A 24,169-nucleotide genomic window follows, 5' to 3' on the forward strand; every position below is an offset into this window, starting at 1 on the left:
ACATCTTTTTGTAGCCACATGTCATCACTAGAATGATTTTTAGAATCTTTAGAAAATAGGTTGGTCCGTCTAAATATATAATAAGTTTTTTATTAAACCATAATAAATACATTATTAATGTGCTTCATTATTTTCTTAAATAAGATTACGGAATTGCCTAATGTGGCTAAAGTATATATGACAATTAATGATTTTGAATAATAAAGATTTGATAAAAATAAGTGTGTATTATAATTATATTTGTTTAATTTTAAGCTATTAAAATAAATTAAACAATCATAATAACCATATAATAAAATTTTAAAAAATTATTTATATATTATATTTTGAATTTTTAAAAACGAGTATAAATTACTAAAACTCCTAAAAGTTTCACATTCAAATTTTGTGATCTATCATTTAAAACTTTTGTTATGACATGATACAAATAATTAAAAATAATATAAGTTGAAAGTCTCATTTAATAAGTATAAAAAATAAAAGATATATAAATATATGAATCATTTAAATTAAACTATATGCCATATAAAAATACATATATATCTTAATTTTGAAATTTACTTTGAACATTTTTTTGATAAAAAATTTGAAAAAATATTGAGAACTTTATTTAAACCATTAATCCCACAGTGAAAATTTTGTTATCACTAATTTAGATTTTTTGCTATAACAGATACAAATGATAAAAAAACAATATGAGCAAAAAATATCATCTAATAAATATTAATATTAAAATATACCATATATATGTTACTATCATTTAAATTTAATTATATATCATATCAAATAGAAAAAATATTTTTTCCATTTATAAAATTTATTTATATGTTCGCACCAATTTAATTACATAAGTAGTAGATAATGACTTTTTAATTATTCAATATATATTTATTATTTCATAATATGTTATAAACATATAGTATATTAAATAATTTATATATATAATGTTCATCCCGCGCAAGGCGCGGGTCTTAACCTAGTATACAATTAAAAGGAAAACAAGGTTGTTCGACTATTTCATTAGACTTAACTATTTATTTGGTCTTTCTTTATATTTCTATAACTATATAAATATTTTACAGCATTTAAATGAACTCATTTATTATTCTTTCATAATCTATTATATAATTACTGTAACAATAGATCTCCATGAATATATGACAAATTATTCAAACATGTTTACACATTATGTAATCATTACCGCATATAATTTTATTAATAGTATACATTTTTTTAATGGTGTAGTTATGTTTAATAGGTATATATAATTTGTATCTTAAAAATTTAAGTACTTATTTGGTCATTTAGTTTGGTTTCTATTTTTCGATTCTAAAGATATAAGATATGCTCGATTATTTATGAAATCTAGGTTGATTTTAGTTTTTTCAGTTTGGTATGGTTCAGTACATCCGGATAAATGTACTCAAACCTATACATGATCTTATATATAAATTATATAAGAAAAATTTATTTAATTTCAAAAATAAATCCGCGCTTAGAAATCGCAGATCAAAATCTAGTTTATTTTAAAACACATTTGCTATCTTCCCTGTGAATACTAAATTCGTTTCTACCGGAATTATTATTTAATGTGATATAACACTTACACCCAAAAAAGTCATTTATTTAATGTGTTAATAAACTAATATCGGCAGGTTTTGTTTTTATTTGATATCTAGGCAACTACATCCATTGCAAGCCTAAACACAAGTTATTGTTAGTCTTTTTTACATAAAAAACCAGAAGTCATTGTTATGGGTCACAGAAAACGGCAAGGTGTGAGTTAATATTAACTAGAGAGGGCAAGGTTTCTATATGTATAAGTTGCAAACGACACTAAGTTTTAAAGAGAGTGTGAACTACAACTGAAGCTTTTTGGTTCGGGTGGGCCATTGTTGTGGAATTTGTTGGACGTTTCAGACAAGTAATCTTCGCAACTTTCGGTTTGTATTATTTTATCATAACCTACGTAAAAATAGATGTTATGCCTTTAATTCAACCTTTAGGCCTTTTTCCCTCTGCTATATATGTATAATCCCCTACCAAACGGTCCAAACTTACATCCCCAATATCATACTCTGTTTTTAACTGTTCCTTGAGCTTAACGAAACACAATAATAAACTAGGGCTTTGTCCCGTGAAAATTTTACTCTGTTTTTACGAGAAAGTGATTGAATCAAATAATACTATACTTCTGGGGGGGGTCCCGGATTTTTCACTCCATAAAATTCAGAGAATCATTTGAAACAAATAATCGATATAGACGATGGCGAGATCATATTTACCACCAGGTTTCAGATTTCACCCAACAGATGAAGAACTAGTGGGGTATTACCTGCACAGGAGAAACGAAGGCCTTGAAATTGAGCTCGAAATAATTCCATTAATGGATTTATACAAGTTTGATCCTTGGGAACTTCCTGGTACGTTTCTTTCTTACAAAGCCAAATCTTTCCCATTACCATTATAGGAATAATACAAAGAAATTAATCTTTTTATTTTCATTGCAGAGAAATCCTTTTTGCCAAATCGAGATATGGAATGGTTTTTCTTCTGTCACCGAGACAGAAAATACCAGAACGGTTCTCGAATAAACAGAGCAACTAAATCTGGTTACTGGAAAGCCACTGGAAAAGATAGAAAAATCGTTTGTCAGTCTTCGTCTTCCTCGTCGACTTCATCAATCATTGGGTGTCGAAAAACCCTAGTTTTTTATCTGGGTCGAGCCCCTTTTGGTGGTAGAACCGAGTGGGCAATGCATGAGTATCGTCGCTTTGATAACGATACTTCACAAGGATCACTGAATTTCAAGGTATCATATATCTAATCCTAGTTTTATATGTGTACTATGCAATCCTTTCACTTAAAGGAGACTGATTATTTTGGTATTCTTCCGCTATATAGGGAGACTTCGCGCTATGTCGCGTGGTAAAGAGGAATCATGAGGTTACACTTAAGAAATGTGAAACCAGTTCACTGGAGGTTCCAGTTCCAGATGAGCCACTGACCAACAATGTCGATATTCCTTGTGAAGCAAGATACATAGGAAAGGGTTCGTGTGACGCAAGTAATACACTCCGGGCTTCTCCTGACTTCATCCTTGGATCATCGACTAAGGTTTAACAAATCAATCCACACTCCAAAAATGTACCTTTGACTTTAAGTGCCACTGTGTCTCAAACTTCATTTTCTTTTATTTAGGGGCATTCACAATCGCAAACAGAAGACGATTCTGGTTTCCAACAGTTTTCACTACCCGAAATCGGATACCCACCAGAGTTCTTTGCAGATTTGAATTTCGACTGGGGAATGGAGAATCCTTTTCCGTTCGTACAGTATCAAGAAGCTCATGTGAACAATGAAGTCATTAACTATGATGTTCTTCGGTAAAAAAAAAAAAATCTATAACTCACTCTACATGGATCAAGATCTTACTATAATCCATTTTATTTGAAACTTAGATTTGTTTGGGTGTGTACACATGTAGTATAGTTGCATAGTATAAATATGAAACTGCAAGATTCTCTGCATCATCAGCTAGTAGTGGTTATAAAATTTATAATTACACTTTTCTAAGACCTTTTAGGTCTCAAAATTATGTTTAATCAATGTATAATATATCTACTAGCTACATAAATAAATAAAAGAACTATTGGATACTTTTGTAATTTGTTGAGATTAGCTTTGTAATTTAATAGAAAGACTAACCAACCTTACTATCATCGCCGAAGAGAGATTCCTTAGCATCTTTCGAATTAGCATATATATGAAAAAAATTACATTCTTGATTTTGGCCATCCTCATATCACCAATTCCCGAGTTTGTATCAAACAATATTTTATTAACTATGTGATTTTCCGATGCTCATGCACGGACATAAATTTTTATAAAGTTAATTTATAATAGTTAATTGATATTTAATTTTAGTTTTGAAACAATTTATATGTATAATTTATTTTGATAATATTATATTATTTTAATTAGATATATAATTTTAGATATAATATATTAATAATATTATATTATGTCTCCATTTTTTATTTTAAATATAAATTGGATTAGTCGATTCACTCATGTTGTGAGTATATTGAGTTATATATATTCTTTCAAATTCAAATCAAACTTAAGTATAATTGTTTTGATTCTAATTAAATCAAATTAGTTTTATTTCTCGCTTAAATGTGCATGTATTTTCATAATATTTATCAAAATTATATTTTGATTTTTAAAAAAATATTAGAAAATAAGAGATGGTCAATAGGAAATTACATACATAAGTATATCTGATAAATTTTTTTAAGGTCATGAATGAATATTAATATTTACAATAATTAAAATATTTTATAACCTCTAAATAATTGTATGACTTAGATTTATTGAAAGGTAAACTTAAAATTATTTAAAATAATTTTAAAATGAGAATTCAGATTTTCTTGGGTATTTTGATTATGGGTATATTAAGTTCCACAAACATAAAGAAAATATAAAATTAAAAAGAAGCTAAGTATTAAGAAAAAAATATTTTTAATAATGATACAATATAATATATATACCTAATTAAAATTATATGCTATTTAAAAATATTTTGTAATTATTTGATCAAAATATACTTATCATAAAAAATATTTTTAGGTTCCATGTTTAACATCTCTTAAAATCATCACTTTTGCCCCAAAAAAAAACATCACTAAAATTGTGATTGTTTTGTGAAATCATATTATATAAATAAACTATAATTTATAAATATTTTTAATGAAATTGTAAGATATCATAGTCAGCTAAATATTATGAAAAAAACATTTCAATAATAATAATTATAAATTATTTCTAGTCAATTAAACATATATCGGTTTATGTTATTTAATTATTTTATGCAATCATCTTAGAAAATAGATATATATATAAGGAAAATATTTCTACTACTTTGAAAATATAGTTATTTTATATTGTATAAAATATGTTTTACACGAATAATATTTATTTTTTTAATATCAAGATTATTTTTGCGAACTTTGTTTTATGAAATCACATTATATAAAAATATATTTTTGTTTTCATCTTAGAAAAAATATAGATATAAAGAAAGTATTTTCATTACTTTGAAAGTGTATTTTTATTTTAAAAATATGTTTTAAACAAAATATTACTATTTTGTGAACTTTCGTTTTTAATGAAATTATATTATATATACATATTTTTGTTTTTAAATTCGTTTTAAAATTTACAAATGTTTCCTATTTATTATATATCTTATTTGTAAAAAATAGAAAGGAAACTAAAAAATGAATAATAGTATTTAAAATTAATATTTTTGATTCATTAAAGGTACCTCTGTAAATAACCGTCGTAAAATTTACCTGAACGCGATACGTGGAAACTGACTTACAAATAATATTATAGAGATTGTCTTCCCTATAATACAAAAAAATCTGTAGAATTTGGATTTTAGATTAAGACATACTTCTCCACATGCATTCTACAAGGCTAGTAGTCCAAATCGAGGGCTATATATGTGAATCAAAATGAATTATTTTCACGCGATAAATTAAAATCACACCCCAAACATTTCTTTCAAGTATTATACTTATATTTATATACTTTTGGTAAAAATGTTAAGGTTTTACTATTTAAATCTCCTGGGATATTTTTTTGGTTGACAAAAACGTAATATAAATTTGTACATATTTATGAATAGAAGTTAAACCTTATTTTCGATGTCAAATATACTACTGATTGTGAAGAGTAATTTTTACGACGAACATTAAACTATCTTTAAATTTATGTTACGTTATAACATATATTATAACACAAGATAGTTTACAAAAAGATTTAAAATTTAAATTTTACTGTAATATTAATTTATATTATTATTTTTTTACGGAATGACATATATTCCTAAAAAGATTATAAGAAAATAAAAATCAGATCATCTGTTTATTTAACTAATCCCATATTAGTTTAATTATATTGATAAACTGAAATGGAGTAATATATAGCTAAACTCGTTTCTGTATTTGATAAATATTTTGAATAATTGATAAAATAGTCTGTAAATTTTTTTTAAAAATCATTTTATTTGTTGTATGTAACAGGTTATTAGTTTGTTAAGTTTCTTGATTTTATTAAAATCCGATAGTTGAAATATGTATAATTTAACTAATGTTTGTAAAAAAATTGGTCTATTAAGTTTTTCGATACCCTATAATATTGTTAAATTGATATCTCCTATAATGCAAATATTGACCAAATAAGAGCATCTAATTCTGAATATAGCGGTGACAATCGACGCTCTTTGTCTTTCAACCCTAAGAGTTGTTCATTTTGAAGTTCATCTAGCCAATACCTAACCATATCCACTATAGTGTGACTCCGAAGTCGATGATCTATGTATCAAACAAATATTTTGTAAGCATAAAGCTTATGAATTCTTTGTCTGTTATGGTGGATGTATATCATCTAAAATCTCTGAGTTAACATCAAACCAAGCATGACATTCACTTTGAGCATTCTAATTAGATTCAAAGGATTTCGTATAGTTTCGCTAAACAGTTTATCATTCCAGTCTTTTCAGAAATACAAAATACTGTAATCCATGAATATGACTCTTTATCTAACTCCAGATTCTTTATTCCGGAACGGATAATTCAAATTAGAATAAACGCTTGATACTGAAAAAAAAATTGGCGCATGAGACACAAAATATTCTGGGTTTTGCAGTTTGCAAACACAAATTGAGAAAGTAACATAGGGGGTTGGCGTGCGTCTTTCAATTGGTTTCCAACTTTGTTCATTATGTCAAAAGAGAAGAAAATATCAAGTATATTCTTGTTCAAGGTTCTAGACTCCTAGTAAATAAAATAAACATATTCATAATCATTTTATTTTGTGCACTCAGCATCCCCTATATATTAAAAAAAAGTATTACAACATATTTTTGTAGTCACATGTCATCACCACAGTCATTCTTAGAATCCTTAAAAAAATATGTTGGTCCATATAAATATATAATAAGCTTTTTATTAAACTAACTATAAATTAATCATAAATGTTCTTCATTGTTTTCTTAAATAAAAATCACGGAATTACCTAATGTGGCTAAAGTATATATGATAATTAATGATTTTGAATGATAAAGATTTGATAAAAATCAGTTTGTTCTCTATCATATTAATTCATTTTAAAATAAATTAAACAACCACATTAACTATATAATAAAAATTTAGATTTTTTCGTATATGTTATATTTTGAATTTAAAAAAAAAAGAAAATAAATGACTAAAGTTGTTAAAAATCTCACATTGAAATTTTTGTGATCCATGGTTTAAAATTTATGTTATAACAAGATACAAATGATACAAAATTACATAAGTAGGAAGTCTCATTTGATAAATATTATATATATATTAATATTTTTTTAAATTAAATTATATACCATATAAAATACATAAGTATTTTAATTTCGAATTTGCTTTGAATTTTTTTGATAAACATTTTGAACAATTATTGACAACTTAATATTTAGATTTTAAACTTTGCATTGAATTTTTTTAAAATTATAAATTAATAAAACTATTAAACATCCCATAATTTTTTTATTGTTATCATTGATTTAAAATTTTTGTTATAAAAAAATACAGACGATCAAAAATAATATGACTATAAAATATTTTTTAACAGATGTCAATATTAAAAATGTCCTATATATCTATGTTAATATCGTTTAAGCTTAATTTTATAACATATAAAATAGAAAAAGTGTTTGTTTGGATAAATAAAATTTATTTAAGTATTTGTACCAATTTAATTATATATGTAATAGTTACTAAATTTTTAATTATTCAATATATATATATATATATATATATATATTATTTCATAATATGGAAAAAAAATATAATAGTTAAAAATAATTTATATCTAATATTCATTCCGCGGATCTTAACCTAGTATTCATAATTATTAAGAATAAACTTTTGCAGATGCGGAGAACCGGAGATATATGTTGTGCTCGATGCGGAAAACCGGATGAATCAATTAACCATGTATTTTTTGAATGTCCTCCGGCACGCCAAGTGTGGGCATTATCCAAGATTCCGTCATCTCCCAATATCTTTCCTATCACTTCATTATTTGCTAATATGGATCATCTTTTTTGGAGAGTCCGACCAAAGATGGATGATCATCAGTTTGCATGGATTTTATGGTATATTTGGAAAGCTCGAAATAACAAAGTTTTTAGTAATCTGGATATTGATCCAAGGGATACTCTTCGATTAGCTGAACTAGAATCATCACTTTGGGCAGAAGCACATGTGGGAAATGACCCAACGAGAGGGCTATTGGTACAGACCAGCGCCCCCTAGTGACACAAGGTCGATGGTGTTTCCTAGATGGTTCATGTAAAGATAAGGATACATTCTCAGGGCAAGGTTGGTATAGTACTTTACCGAGGTTTGTTGGACTGTTAGGGACAAGGAATATAAGAGCATGTCTTTCACCCCTCCATTCGGAGGTAGAGGCATTGATTTGGGCAACGGAATGTATGAAGAATTTAAAACAGTTTCAGGTAACGTTTGCAACGGATTGTTCTCAATTGTTGAAGATGGTTTCGAAACCAGAAGAATGGCCAGCATTCGAAAGCTATCTGAAAGACATCAAGCTTCTCAAAGGAAGTTTCCTCAACTCAGATATCGTCCATGTACCTCGGACGGCGAATCTTCGGGCGGATAGTCTAGCATGCAGTGTTAGGAAACAATTGTCCTTTGTCGTTCACATGGATGCGGAGTTACCGATTTGGTTTACAAAGTTATTATGAGTCTGTAAATTCTTTGCTGTAAAAAAAAAAAAAAAAAAAAAAAAAAAAAAAACTTTTGCAGATAAAAAATGAACAAAAGCATATCATATGCCCACACCTATTATTATCTCATATCGTCTCTTACGGTCACAAGATCATTGCATTTCCCTCTCATATGGACCACAACTATGAAATTATGTATTCCTCCACATCCAAAATTGAAGAAGAATACTGTTTGTGTATTTACTTAGGATAGGAACAAAGGTTGTAGTTCCTTGGGCTAAAGATATGCCAACAAAAACTATGTTCGTACCCGGAGTGTGGATAAAAGGTGCTCAAGTTTTTTTATAAAACGTTGAATTGCTGCGAAGTTTCTCGGAACATCGTCTGAGTTTATCAAAAGATTTACGAAGATGGACCACGAGATTCAGGACAAGAAATATAACACTCACTAGTCACTTCTAATACTGAAAGTTTGGGACGTTCCATTCTGTTTCTACTCGTCTCCCATTGCGAGTTCAAGGGCGTAATCGTCTCTTTCCTGCAGTCATTGATACAAACTCTTAAAATCTCAATGTCAAAAGACAAATAACATTCCAAATCATTTTTGAGTCTTGATAATAATAAGTTTTGATCTCTTTGAGAACATCAATTCCATAACTAGTAAACAGCCACCAATTATAATACACAACTCCCTGAGACTCTTAACAGTCTATCTATCCATCTATCTATATACACTTCAACATTAGTCTTTTTACTCGATTGTTAGTTCACCACTAGTCTTCCTACTCGTTAGTTAGATTTAGAAGATTTGTAAGAAGAAAAGGTTAAATTTTGTTTTTGCTCAGAGAACTTACAATTGGTCCACGAGCGAAGTATCTTCCAAATTGCAGCCAGTAGACCTGTGAGTTCCAATAAGATTTAGAACTGTGTCACTAGAATGAAATGAGAGAAGACAAGTATTGTTACCTCGTCCTCATCTTGCGTTTCTACTTCAAGGTCAGATGTAGGGAAACCCACACAAAGAAGTGCATACCCCTGCATTTAAAAGCCTCAGAGCTAAAGATCCACAAACAAAAAATCACTATGCTTTGTTAAGGAATTGCTATTCCACCTAAACTACGTTATACATTCGCTAAAGCAAATACAATGAGATAAGCTTTGACACTGTATAATCTGAAGCGATGAGAATCACTGGTAAAAGCTTCGCATTGTTCTCGTTGACTCAACAGAGTTGCTTGCTCCTACCGTCATCACAATTAGTCTATGTAGTCTCCCAGCCTCCCAAAAGAGATATTACCTGAGACTTGAGTTCTGCTGATATTCCTAATGCTTGAGGCTGCCTCAGCTCTCCAGATTTTACACGTACAGCACAACTAGTGCAGCAACCTGTCAACATAACAACGGACATTCAACGACTGTAAAACTCAAACTGTAGTAGTAAAGACACATAACAAAGACCATATTGTTCACGCATGTGGGTCTAACATACTGCTGATTAAACATAAACAGGACATAGTGAAAGGGTTGAAGAGAAGAGTACCATGCCTGCAAGCAAAGGGAAGAGTAATGTTCTGAGATTCAGCTGAGTGCAATATGTACTGATCCTGCATTTAGAATACATTCTCATCTTTCAACAATACATAATCGGCAAACTCAAAGATACATACGGATCGAAAACACTCACCTCTGGAACCTCAAACTCATGAACTACTCCTCTTTTTCGATCGTGGACAGTGACCTTGTGCGTAGGCACAGCCAACGATCCTCTATCCGCTGGACTCGAAATTTCTACAGGAATTCGAAATTCACTCGACGTAGCTTGTGGACGGATGCTCCGAGAATATCGGCGATTGATCGGAGACGTCTTCAGCTGAAACGGAGTACAAAATGTACAGGGGAATGCCAGCGCCATCTTCTTGAGGGGGTATTTTGATTTTTTAGCGGCTTTATGTCGAGAGGTTGAAGATAAGGTGAAAGAGTAACCATTCGCTGCAAATACTTAAACCGGAAGTGGGTTTTGGTTTGTATTCCCGGTTTATTTAAATTATATCCTCTCTTCGGTTTAGGCTTGGATGATTAGTAGTTACACCAACGGTTACGGCCAGTTGAAGTTAAGTCTTCCTATAATTGGAGAAAAGAGCAACCATTCGCTGCATTATGTAAACCGGAAAAGCTTTTAGTTTTTATTTCCGGTTTATAAATTGAATAATTAGCTAGACCAGTGATTCACGATCAAATTTTGGCCGGTTGAAATCAAACGTATGAACCGGGTAAAAGACCGCTTGAGTAGAGATCAATATGCAAGCCAACGAAGCATCTCTACGTGGCAGCTAATTAGAAGGCTGGAAATCAACCAAGACACGTGGTGAGTTAACGATACGTGGCACATACGGGACTTATCTTGGACCGACGAGGCTATCATGCATTTCATTTAAATTAAACACTAACCAGTTTGTAGTAATGAAAAAACAAACAAGAAGTTTACCAAAAAAAAAAAAAAAAAATACAAACAAGAACCCTTTTATACAAACACAAAAATGCAATCGGCAAAACAGAAGCTAAGCGATTTGGCTAGTACAGCCAAAAAGAAGATGGTGATATGTCGAGCAAAAGTTGAAGAAAAGGTTCTAATTAAAGCTATAATCGATCATTTATATTAACGTATAATATGCCTAATTATTATTTGTTTGCTTAATTAAGGCGGATAAGGCAAGGGCACGGACTAAAGAGGAGAAAAAGATAGCACACGAGCGTAGAAAGGCGAGGGAAGCAGAGGCTAAGCTGGATATGCACGTGGCTAAAGAAGCTCATGCTGAAGAGAAGCTTATGGCTAAGCAATCTCATTACCATGTTTCTCAAAGTCATGTGCCTCATCACACACCTGTGACGACTCCCCAACCAGTCGTAGGACATGGTTACGGCCATAACCATCCGGCGGCTTATCCTCCGACGGCTTATCCTACAGCTTATCCTCAGGAGCATCACCATCATCACCCCTATGGAAACGTTTAGTGACTTTCTTTTAAAGTTGAATAAGTAGGCGTTGAAGTCTTGAAGATGATGCTCTTTGTAAACGTTTATTGATATATATATTTTGAGAACGTCCGGGATACCTACAAGAGGATTGACGTCAATCTTACTTTTTCTTTTGTTCATATATTAAATCGAAAGTCCATCAGGGCAGTATAAGCGATTGACCATGTGAGACCCCGTCTTCTTTTGTATTAGAAGAACATAAGCTTAATGAAGATAACATGACAGACACGACAAAGAGTATTGAAGTCCTGCTAATAAACTTTGCGACATCATCGTTTTGTAAATAAATCATAGTCATCTGCTCAGAATCTTAGTTATTGCCTTATCCTGATGCTGATGCATCCATCTGCTATATCTTTGCTAAACCAAATTTTGGTGTACATTAAAGGTATTTATACTAGAAAATAGAAATGTACAAATTAGTGAAATTCCTATTCCAATTTAGAGTCAGACGACAACTAAACCCTTGTACCAATCCAAGTTATTAGACCATTTTAAGTGAACTTTTTGTGCCAGCAAAAAAGGAAGTCCATTGCTGCATTACCTGATGTTTCTACTTTGTATTACCTAGCCGCCGACGGCGTTTTTCGTTTCTTCTCCGGTGTCGTCGTTTGTAGGCACCGGAAGCCTATATTTTACTCTCTCTTTTGTTTGTGTGATTCTATAGCTGCTCTGTTCGGTAAAAATTGTTGCGGAAAAGCGTCTTTGAAGCGCATGAAGCTGTTTCTTCTTATCATGACCAGATCCCCTCTGGTGTGATGATGGAGGTCCGGATCTGTTCGATCGACGGTCGTGGCTAGCCCTCTTGTCTTCTGGTTATCATTGTTCCTGTTTTGTTCTCCTTGTTTCTCGGCTTTCTTAGATGTGTTGGTCAAATGTGCTCTTGTTATATCCGGGCTGTGTTATCTCAATCCGTACTATGCTGTACGGTAGATCCCTCTCTTTTTTAAGGATATTGCCATGCTTCTGGCTACGATTCTTCTTCATGGTTTAGCTGCGTTCTACTCAAGCCACTATTGTGGATAACAGAAGAGCAAGCAGTGTGAAGTAAAATTTACTCTAGACATGGTTTTGATCGATGTTTTGCAGCAAAAGAATCCAAAAATAGTCCTTCCAGGTCATTTTGGACTACATCAGTTCTAGATGGAGATTCACTCATCTTTTCCAGAGGATGCCATGTTTTGTTTTCAAGTTATCGTCATCTGTGTTGCTGCCCGTCTTCATCGTTTGTTGTGCGTGAATTCCTCTTGACGATCTGTAGAAAAGCTTGGATTATTCTTAGCATGGTATTAGCAATGGATCTTGGTATAATTTCAATTTCTGTGTTAGGATTGGAAAAGATCATTGTACTCTCTTTGTGGTTCAATTCTAATTTGTAATCCTTTGACAAAAAAAAAAAAAAGGAAGTCCATTTTCACAATTCTATCCATGCATTTGATGTTTTCAATCTAGAGCCAGACCTAGAAAAGAAAATGCTATAATATATTCAGCTCATGTCCTATTCTGACAGAAAGTTTGTTATATAGGTTATAGATTGTGAGTTCGTTTTTTAGATATTGTTAGAGATGGATTGTATTTTTCTACAAAACCGTCAAATAAAAAAAATTGGGTCCACGAGTTCGGTCCACAAGTTCAGCCATAAAGATCATCAAAAGATCAGTCTGAAAATTCAGTCCAAGTACTCTACCCATTAAACTCGGCCCAAGTATTCGGTCTAAGCACTCGGTCCATTAAACTCTGTTCAGTTCACTCAACTGACTTACCACAAAAAAGGAAGATGCTCGTGTATAAAAAAGGGATATGAGAGATCAAGAAAGGTAATCTGTTCAGTTCACTCAACTGACTTACTGCAAAAAGGGAAGAGGCTCGTATAAAAAAGGGATATGATAGACCAAGAAATGTATGTAGACTTCGTTATAGATACAGACAACTAGAAACTAGGGTTTCTTTCTATTTTAGTTTAATCTCGTCCGCCTTGTACTTTTCTGATACTCTCGCCGATTGCACATTTTTCTTTCTTGTTCACACACATTTGTAACATATCTTTCATTTGCTCACTAAAACGCTTTTAAAATAACTCACAATCAAGTTTTTTTTCACTTCCGTAGAGCCGATCAAACTCAGATTCAACAGTTAGCGTTGAGATCAACATGGCAATTAACAATATTTAAAAAATTTAAAGGATATGCAGTATTTGGGAATAAAAACTTAATAATGAGAACATATTTAAAAAGATTCATTTTACTTGATAATTCTAAATTTGTACCTAATTAAAATTTTCAAATAACCAATTTGACTAATCTATTTAATTGACGATATTGTTTTAGATATATATAACTAAAATGCTATTAGAAAATTATTTTTAAATTATATATATATGATATTACATATGTTCAATTGAATTTTACCTTAAATTATTTTTCTTTAGTAAGGATTTGAAATATTATATTTGGTAATAACATGTACATTTAAGTATTAGTACTAAACAAAATTAAAAACACCTAAGATTTTTCTTATGAGATGACTTCCATGTAAGTCGCCTAGAAAAAAATAATTTTTTTTTATTTTTCAATTGCAAAACTAACCTGAGACAACTTACATGGAAGTCGTCTAGGTATAACAAAATATTAATTTTTAATTTTCTATTGGATGACTTAGGTGTAAGTCGTCGAAGAAAAGTCAAATTTCTGATACAATCCGTTCAAATGCAAAACTAACCCATTTTTTCTAGACGACTTACATGTAAGTCATCTCGAGTTTTTTTTAACAAATAAAGATGGACGACTTCCATGTAAGTCGTCTAGGTTAAAAAATCAATTGCAAAACTAACCTAAATGGACGACTTCCTAGAAGTCAGCCAGACGACCTTCGTCGAAGTCGTTTGCGTTAATGTTTAATAAACTTTCATTTTCTCTAAAACTATAAAGAATTTTTAACCTTTTCTTGTTAATTCATGTCTATTAATCAATATTTTAGCTACTGAATGAATTTTATAACTTAATTCGTGATATTTATGAGGTTAGCAACATTCATGTTTATTAAAGTTTCTTGCTGATCCGAGAAGACTTCCGTGGAAATCTTCTACGCTAGTTTTTGAATAACTTGTATTTTTAAGAGTAATAAGTAACTTCAAGATATGTAAAACTCATATTTTCAAAATATGTTTTCTACCATAGTTTTATTAAATTTGACTAAGTTTTTCACCACAAACTTGTAAAAATTCTGATATGTTTTGATTAATTTATTATTTGTTTCCATCTCTTAAGTATGCACCAGTGATGATTATTGCTATGAGTGGGTAAAATACTTGTTTCTTAAAATGTTGTATCAATGTCTTAAGTATCATTATTGTTATATGCATCAATGATGTTTTTTGCTATGAGTGAGTTGAATGTTTAAAATGATTCTATCAATGACTTAAGTATCATTATTGTTATATGCATCAATGATGTGTTTTTGCTATGAGTGGAATATGAACATATTTTTCAAATTTTTTATTAATATCTCTTCAAATTTACAAAAAAAAAAAATCATAACTAAAGGAGTACACATGCAAATCACAAAATAGACCAGAAACAAAACTATTGTAGATCATTCATCTACAAACAAGCTTGGACTCTACTTGATATGGAAGAAGACTCCGTCAGAAGACTTCCTGGAAGTCTTCCAAAAGACTTCTTCTAGCGCATTATATTTTAGAAGACTTCCCATAAATCATCCAAAGTCTGTTCCAAATCTGAAAAATCTGCATATCAAAAAATATTCAAATGACTTAAAAACAGAGAAAATGAGTGGAATATTATATATATATATATACTTTTATAGAACACACAAAGTACATATCCAAGTGGAAGATGAGAACCATCTGGTTAAAAACTTGCATCAAAAAGATAGATTAGTGAGAAATACATGAGACAAAAATGAAAAATTCATATAAAGTTTGGTGTTTTCAAGTCAAAGAGATTATAATGGGTTTGGAGAGTTTTAGTTTGGGAAAAAGGTAAGAAATTTATGCAACATGAAGTTATCAAATGAAGAAAAATCAGATATAAAAACTTACCAAAACGCTCAGATCTGTTATGAAAGGGAGACATGTGAGAAGACTCCATCAGAAGACTTCCAGGTAAGTCTTCATGGAAGTCTTCTAGCGCATTATATTTTAGACGACTAACAGGTAAGTCGTCCCAAAAGTCTTCCAGATCTGAAAAAACCTACATATCCAAATCCAGATCTGAAAAACCTGCATATCCAAAAACGTTCAAATGGCTTAAAAACAGAGAAAATGAATGGAAGATTAGATAGATCTACCTTTACAGAACACATAAAAATACATATCTAAAATTAATAGATATCTACCTTTAAATGAGTGGAAGATGAGAACCATGTGATGAAAAACTTGCAAAACAAGATAAACTAGTAAGAAAGACATGAGACAAAAGAAATAAATTGATATAAAGTTTGGTGTTTATAAGTTCAAAGAGATTAGAGAGAGGTTGAAGAATTTTAGAATGAGGAACATGCCATTTTTGTGGCAGTCATAGGGGTGTCAATTCGGGCTGGCCCGGCCCAAATCCACTAAGCTTGTAAATATTTGAGCCCGGCCCGGCCCGGCCTAAAGTATTTTGGGCCTAGAATTCAAAACCCGGCCCGGTCCTTATTGGGCTACAGGGCTTTTCGGACTTTGGGGGAATATGACTGACCCTATCTTTTTCTTTTTTTTTTTCTGATTTTGAAGTTTTCTATATGTTGATCAAAAACAAAAAGTTCTCTATATTTACTAATCTATCTTATTATAACGTGAAAATCGCATAAAAAACCTTTAAGGTGGTAGTCACTTACACTTTAAACCGTGAAAGTATTTCACAAGTACTTTAAACCTCCAAACTAACAATTTCATCAAAAGAAACCTTCGATTAGGGATGGCAATTGGGCTCTCCCATCCCGTCACGTCCCAAACCATTGCGGGATCATCTTCTGGCGGTACACGGCGGGACCGTCCCGCACGGGATGCGGTCCTCAAACTAGTTGCCCAATCCCGTACCGCTAAATGTGTGAGCCTTCGCGGACCGTCCCGCGGTACGTCACATAAAAACATGATACTAGCTGCTTCAAGCTGCTTATGCTTCTACCTGGACGGATACTATCTGGTAGCTGCCAAATCTACTTCTTCTACCTGCACAAACAAACTTACCAACATCAAGTCATTACTTCAGCTGAACCACTGAACATAAACATGATCGACCATATTCTAACAATCAATGCCGTTTCAGCTTATATGACTTTATACAAAACATAAACATGATCGACCATAGCATAGTCTCTTGCTTACAAGTTACAACTTGTTGTTACGTTTATATCATTTTTTTAGATTACTTATCAATATTTCTGAATTATTATACATTTATACACGTTGGTTGCTTCCTTGAGCATAGCAAAGTCACTTTGTTGACAAAAAAAAGCAGTCACTTTGTTGACAAAAAAAAAAGCAAAGTCACTTTCATATTGTCTTAACCAAAACACCAATATAATAAAGCTAAAAAAACACAATCATAGTAGTGAAACCAATCCAAGAAACTTAAACAAGAAATCCCAACTTATAATAAAACAGAACACCAAATCAAGAAAGATATCAAACTTCTTCATCATTAGTTTCCTCATTGGCAATAGAGTCAAAAGATGGCAATGTCTCATCTTCAGCATCGATTTCATCTTCTGTAAATTTAAAAAATTACAGTTAATTAGTGTTAAAGATAATGGTACTATACAACTAATTATAATGTGAGTTATTTACCATGTTCATAAGCCTCATATCCTTTGATCCAATTCCTAGTGCATATCAGAGCTTGCACATTTTTTGGGAGTAAACGGCTCCTGTATTTGTTGAGAACTCGCGACCCAATACTAAAGGAGGACTCTGAAGTCACTGTTGTGATAGGAATGCTGAGCAGATCACAAGCCATTGCAGCCAAATCACCATAATGATGAGTGTTAGTTTTCCAGAATTGGAAAATGTCCAAGCTCTCTAAACTATCAATGTCCAAATGAGGTTCATCAAGATAGGCTTTTAGAGCTGTCTTTCCAGTAGCAGCACTGTTGACTTTGCGAAATTTAAAGAATTCCTATAAAGTTTTCGAAACAAAAAATTAGAAACGATTTTTAAAAAAAAACAGAAAGTTAGGAGCTTTCTTGTGTAACTTTCGCTTTTGTTTTTTCAGGTGAAGAGGCAAAACTGCAAATGAAGGTAGGCAAGCGGGATCTAGGGCAACCCGCGGATCGCTGCGGGCTTTCCCGTTTCAGGCCCGGTACCGAACAAATCCCTACTGCAAGCCCTGCTATTTTGCGGGTTCTGAATTCCTCGGACCAAACCCGCCCCACACCAAACCCTTACAAGCCCAGGCCCGCGGTCCAGTACATCAATTGACATCTCTACCTTCAATCTAGCTTACTTGTACATCAAGTCAAAATGGTAACTAGTACTGTTCAAAATCAATGATGTGTCGATTTTTTTTTTAATTTTTTAAAATTATTTTATTACTAAAATAATATATATAAATAAAGAAAATATAAAAATTCATAAAAAAATTCAAAACAAATCAGAAAAGTCACTATAAATATACAAAAAAATCAAAACAGTCACATAAAAAGTAAATTATTTTATTAATAAAATAAATATAAAATACAAAAAAATATAAATTCATAAAAAATTCAAAACAAATCATAAAAAATTCAATAAAATTAAAAAAAATATATAAAATTCACAAAAATATTTAAAATTATTTTATTAATAAAAAATATAAAATAATTATAACTATTTACAAAAATTATAGATTTAAAACTAATATTTGTATTATTTTATTAAGAAAATAAGTATAAAATACAGAAAATATAAAAATCACAAGAAAATAAAAACAAATCATAATAATTCACAAAAATCAAGAATAAAATTATATATGGTTTTATAAAAGTGGCTAAATAATAGCATGCATTGAGTGCTATAAACTGGCTACCCTCAAGCTATCATTAGTATACAATCTTCCCTTTAACAATCCTGAATTTTCCCAAATTAAGCCAACATACACACAGAACATAACAGATTAAAAAAATCTAAAATAGCAGTCAGTCGTTGGGTTATGATTACTCTAATTCATATTAGAAAAAATCTTTATCTTCAAATGATTCTCGTGAATTATTTGTTTTGATTTTTTCTTTTATGAATTTTTATGTTTTTTGATATTTATTTTATTAATAAAATAATTTTAAATTTTCTTGTGATTTTTTTTAATTTTATATTTTTGTGAATTTTATTGATTTTTATGATTTGTTTTGAATTTTTTTTATGAATTTTTATATTTTCTGTATTTTTATATTTATTTTATTAATAAAATAATTTAGAACTTTTTGGTGAATATTTTGATTTTTTGTGATTTTTATGATTTGTTTTGAATTTTTTATGATTTTTTTATTTTCTTCATTTTTATATGTATTTTACTAATAAAATACTTTTAAAAAAAATCGACACGTCATCGATTTTGAACAGTACTGATTACTGTTTTGACTTGATATACAAATAAGCCAGGTTAAAGGTTTATTTTGATAACCGGGGCTTCTAGCTCTAGTGGTAAAGGGCTTACAGCTGTGAGTACCGCCACCAGGGTTCGAATCCCGGCCACTAGGGAATTAACATTTCGGCATCGCCAGGGACAGAGGACCGACACGTGGCAACACGTGACTAGTCTGGATCACTTTGGTGGGGCCAGGATACTTCTGTATAATTAAAAAAAAAGGTTTATTTTGATAAAAATGTCACTTTGGAGGTTTAAAATACTTATAAAATACTTTCACTGTTTAAAGTGCACGTTTAAAGTGCAGGTGGATGCCACCTTAAGAGTTTTTTTTTATGTAATTTCCCTTATTATAATCGTCGAAGAGCAAGTAGAGAGAGAAGTAGAGAGAGAAAGTAGATCTAAAGTTCGGATCCGGCGAACGGCCGGCGCGTGAGCGTGCGTGCCGTCGCCGGAGCCCCTTTGAGATACTCGTAAGGTGTGGGGTTTGCGCTTCTCCCGCGTCTCCTTCATCCTCCGCTTTGTCTGAGCTCTGACTCAGGTCCCCAGCGGCGGAGCTGTCTTGGAGTAAAGACGCGGTCGGCGTTGAGGTGTGGCGCGGTGAAGCTTTTTGTCTTTTGTCTGCTGATGTTTTTCTGGGAGGGGGAGGCTCTTACAGCTCCTTCGCCGCCGGTTTTATCTCCGGGAGGTGGATGCTTCTTCAGATCCACCGTCGTCGGTCTAGTTTCCGGGGGGTGAAGGTTTTTTCAGTCTTGTGTCGCCGGCTTTAGTTTGGTTCAGTTAGTTGGATCGGTTTTGGTCATGTCGGTGCTTTGAGTGTGTTGTTTGGTTCTTGGTTTTAAGTGGTCTGCGGCTTGATCTGTCGGATGAGCTCTCAATTGGATCGATGAGGCTCTCCGAAGTAAAGACAAAGCGGGGAAGAGAAGAAGAGGTCTCGTGAGTGGCCCTTTGGTGTCTCTGAGTTCGAGGTCGGTGGTGGTGTAACTCCGGCGACGTTTCGAGACGGTGGTGGTCAAGTCGAGGCAGAAGAGACGCGTGGTGTGCTGATGGGTTCTTATCCTTTCATGCGTCTGGCTTTCTTGACGCGCGGGCGTACCGAAGTCGGCCGAGTTGGGATAGGCCTCAGACCGGTTAAGTTTGTATTAGTGGCCCATTAGAATCGGGCTTGGGTGTAGGTTGTTTGTATGGATGGGCTTAGGGCCTTTTGTTGGGTTTAAAAACTTCTTTAATAATAAAATAAATTGACGGAAAAAAAAAACCGTCGAAGAGTTGTGAAAGCCAAACAGAACTATAGAGTAGAAAGTCATCATTTTCCAAAAAAAATGTTATCCATCTCTCTATACCATTCTTGTTCTGAATCTCCGTTGTTTCTCTTTAGAGAAAATCACTTGCCTCTTGTTCTGAATCTCCGTTGTTTCTCTTTAGAGAAAAACACTTGCCTCTCTATTGGTTATCTTATTTAAGTTTTTTTTCATTCAACGACCTTGTGTCAGGTTTTTGTTCAATTTCTTAGCAAAAGATTAGAAATACTTTGTAAGAATATTTTATATTCTATATGACCTATGTATCTATTAGTTTAATATATAGTTCAAGTTCATATTATTGTTTTAGATTCTAATATAAAAGGCGATACCGTGATGGATCGGTTTCGATTAAGAATTAGAATCCGGATGTATTGATAACCCTCCTACTTTACCTTATGGTTAAATATGTCTTTAATCTCATAATCATATATATATATATGTTAAAGGTAATGATAATGGAATACATTACCATTATTAATATATATATATCAGTATACGTGCGTTGTGGTACCGTTAATATAACGAATGGTTGTGATGAAGTCTTAAAGAGTTGTGTTGGTTAAGACTCATGTCTCTTTGACTAATATAAAACACAACACTCGTTCATCATTTTCTACTTCACGTAAGACGAGAGTCTTTCTAAAAAGATACACAAGAAAAATACTGATTAAAGAAGGAGAGATTAATGGAAGGTTTGGGGTTTCTTGTCCATCAAGGAAACCACCAAAGAAAGAAGGTTAAAGAGGAGAAGATCAATTGGTGGGATTGCATCCAAGCATGGATCAAGGTTAGTATTTCTACCTTCTTTAGAAATGTGTTAGGGTTGAATTAAATCAAATCTAGATCAGTTCTCGATGAAAGTGGACAATGTCCTGGTCCATTTGCAAAGTTACTTGAAAGTAGAGGCATATGTGCGCAATACACAATGCCTGGTACTCCTCAGCAAAACGGTGTAGCTGAGAGGCGGAACCGTACCATAATAGAAATGGTTAGGAGCATGTTGAGTAATTGCTCATTACCCCTTTCTTTGTGGATATATGCATTAAGAACTGCAACGTATGTGCTGAACCGGGTTCCTAGTAAGGCAGTTCCTAAGACTCCTTATGAGCTGTGGACGGGAAGGAAACCTAGTTTAAGACATCTACGTGTGTGGGGTTGTCCAGCAGAAGTAAGACTATATAATCCACAGGAAAAGAAACTTGATTCTAGGACTGTCAGTGGATTTTTCATTGGCTATCCTGAAAAATCAAAGGGGTATACATTTTATTGTCCTAACCATAGTACGAGAATAGTTGATTCGGGTAATGCTAGGTTTGTTGAAAACGGTGAAACTTGTGGGAGTGGTGAACCACGAAAAGTGGACATTAATGAAGTTCAGGTTGAAGTTCCTTCACCTGTAGTTCCACCTGAAGTAGTTGTTCCTACTGTTGCATCAGACTCTAATGACACAATAGGACAACATAATGATGAGCTAATCCCACTAGCTGAAAATACTGTTGATGAACATGTCATAATTCAAGAAGAGAATAGTGAACCACAAATACCTTTAAGGCGATCTGGAAGAGAAAGAAGATCTGCCATTTCAAACGATTACGTGGTTTACACTATTGAAAATGAATGTGACTTAAGCATGGATGACGATCCAATCTCATTCAAAATGGCCATGGAAAGTGACAATTCTGAAGAGTGGTTTGATGCCTCAAAAGAAGAAATGAAATCTATGGATGATAATCATGTATGGGACTTAGTAGAGTTGCCCGATGGTTTCAAAAACCATTGGTTGTAAATGGGTTTATAAGACTAAACGTGACTCGAAAGGGAAACCTGAAAGACGCAAGTCTCGCCTTGTTGCTAAAGGTTTCACCCAGAAAGATGGCATTGACTATAAAGAAACCTTCTCTCCAGTTTCAAAGAAGGATTCTCTTAGAATTGTTTTGGCTTTGGTGGCTCATTATGATCTTGAGCTTCACCAGATGGATGTGAAAACCGCCTTTCTGAATGGAGATCTTGAGGAGGAAGTATATATGGACCAACCAGAAGGATTCGTGGTCACAGGAAAAGAAAATTTGGTGTGTAAGCTGAGAAAGTCAATATATAGACTAAAACAAGCTTCTCGACAATGGTATATAAAGTTTAATGATACCATCACATCATATGGTTTTGTAGAGATCATTGTTGATCGATGTATCTACATTAAGATCAGTGGGAGTAAGTTTGTGATTTTAGTCCTATATGTTGATGATATTTTGCTTGCTGCAAATGACATGGGTATGTTACATGATGTGAAGAAGTATCTCTCTAAGAACTTTGAAATGAAAGATATGGGTGAGGCATCTTATGTGATCGGGATAGAAATATTTCGAGAGAGATCACAAGGACTGTTAAGTTTGTCTCAGGAAGGATATATCAATAAGATCTTAAAGAGATATAAAATGGAGAAATGCTCTGCAGGAATAACTCCAATTCAGAAGGGGGACAAGTTCAGTAAAATGCAATGTCCTAAAAATGAATTGGAGCGTAAAGAAATGGAAAGAATTCCCTATGCATCGGTGGTTGGGAGTTTGAACTATGTTCAAACATGTACTCGACCTGATATCAACTTTGCTGTTGGAATGTTGGGTCGATATCAAAGTAATCCCGGAATGGACCACTGGAAAGCTGCAAAGAAGGCTCTCAGGTACTTGCAAGGCACCAAAGAGAACATGCTTACATATAGGAGATCTGATCAGCTGGAAGTCATTGGATATTCAGATTCAGACTATGCCGGATGCGTTGATAGCAGAAAATCGACGTTTGGCTACTTGTTCCTATTAGCTGGGGGAGCAATATCATGGAAGAGTGGAAAGCAGTCTGTCATTGCTTCTTCCACTATGGAGGCTGAATTTGTGGCATGCTTTTAGGCCACAATTCATGCACTATGGCTGCGGAACTTTATCTCAGGGCTTCGGATTGTCGACACTATAGCCAAGCCGCTGAGAATTTACTGCGATAATTCTGCAGCTGTCTTCTTTTCGAAGAACGACAAGTACTCGAAGGGTGCTAAGCACATGGAGTTAAAGTACATGTCTGTTAAAGAAGAAGTTCAGAAACAGAGAGTGTCATTCGAGCACATAAGGACGGACATGATGGTAGCGGATCCGCTAACTAAAGGTTTACCACCCAAGGCGTTCAATGGCCATGTAGAACGTATGGATATTATAGATAAGGCTTTGCTATTTTAGTTATGGGATGCTCATTATGTATTTGACACTAAGAATTCACTTAAAGATTATGTTTCTGATTTATTTATTATGTTATCATTAAAGTATGTGTATACACTTATGGTTTGTAGATAACATATGGTTGGTTTGAGAAATAAAAATTCTTCTCATATAAGGATTGATATAAAATTAGAATTGATTTGTGATACATGGAAGGGACTATGTCGTTTAATGACATACAACCGCCATGATTCGATCAATTTAAATTTT

General features: G+C 32.5%; 3 protein-coding genes across 3 annotated transcripts; 2 read left to right on the forward strand and 1 right to left on the reverse strand.

The window, feature by feature from the left end:
• The first annotated feature begins 982 nt into the window (after positions 1-982).
• LOC106418893 (NAC domain-containing protein 71-like) lies at positions 983-4,772 on the forward strand. The gene is made up of 4 exons (XM_013859627.3): positions 983-2,423; positions 2,511-2,812; positions 2,905-3,117; positions 3,202-4,772. The coding sequence occupies exons 1-4, from the start codon at positions 2,267-2,269 to the stop codon at positions 3,388-3,390; spliced, it is 861 nt and encodes a 286-aa protein (XP_013715081.2). The 5' UTR covers positions 983-2,266; the 3' UTR covers positions 3,391-4,772.
• A 4,343-nt stretch (positions 4,773-9,115) lies between these two features.
• On the reverse strand, positions 9,116-10,783 carry LOC106418727 (ferredoxin C 2, chloroplastic-like). Its single transcript, XM_048738548.1, has 6 exons — positions 10,482-10,783; positions 10,338-10,401; positions 10,095-10,183; positions 9,764-9,832; positions 9,652-9,696; positions 9,116-9,335 (listed from the first exon to the last, which is right to left on the reverse strand). The coding sequence occupies exons 1-6, from the start codon at positions 10,707-10,709 to the stop codon at positions 9,291-9,293; spliced, it is 540 nt and encodes a 179-aa protein (XP_048594505.1). The 5' UTR covers positions 10,710-10,783; the 3' UTR covers positions 9,116-9,290.
• A 468-nt stretch (positions 10,784-11,251) lies between these two features.
• Positions 11,252-11,951, forward strand: LOC106418883 (late embryogenesis abundant protein 6). The gene is made up of 2 exons (XM_013859622.3): positions 11,252-11,421; positions 11,498-11,951. The coding sequence occupies exons 1-2, from the start codon at positions 11,335-11,337 to the stop codon at positions 11,807-11,809; spliced, it is 399 nt and encodes a 132-aa protein (XP_013715076.1). The 5' UTR covers positions 11,252-11,334; the 3' UTR covers positions 11,810-11,951.
• The last annotated feature ends 12,218 nt before the right edge of the window (positions 11,952-24,169 follow it).

The sequence above is a fragment of the Brassica napus genome, chromosome A8 (genome assembly GCF_020379485.1).
Source record: "Brassica napus cultivar Da-Ae chromosome A8, Da-Ae, whole genome shotgun sequence".
Taxonomy (NCBI): Eukaryota; Viridiplantae; Streptophyta; class Magnoliopsida; order Brassicales; family Brassicaceae; genus Brassica; species Brassica napus.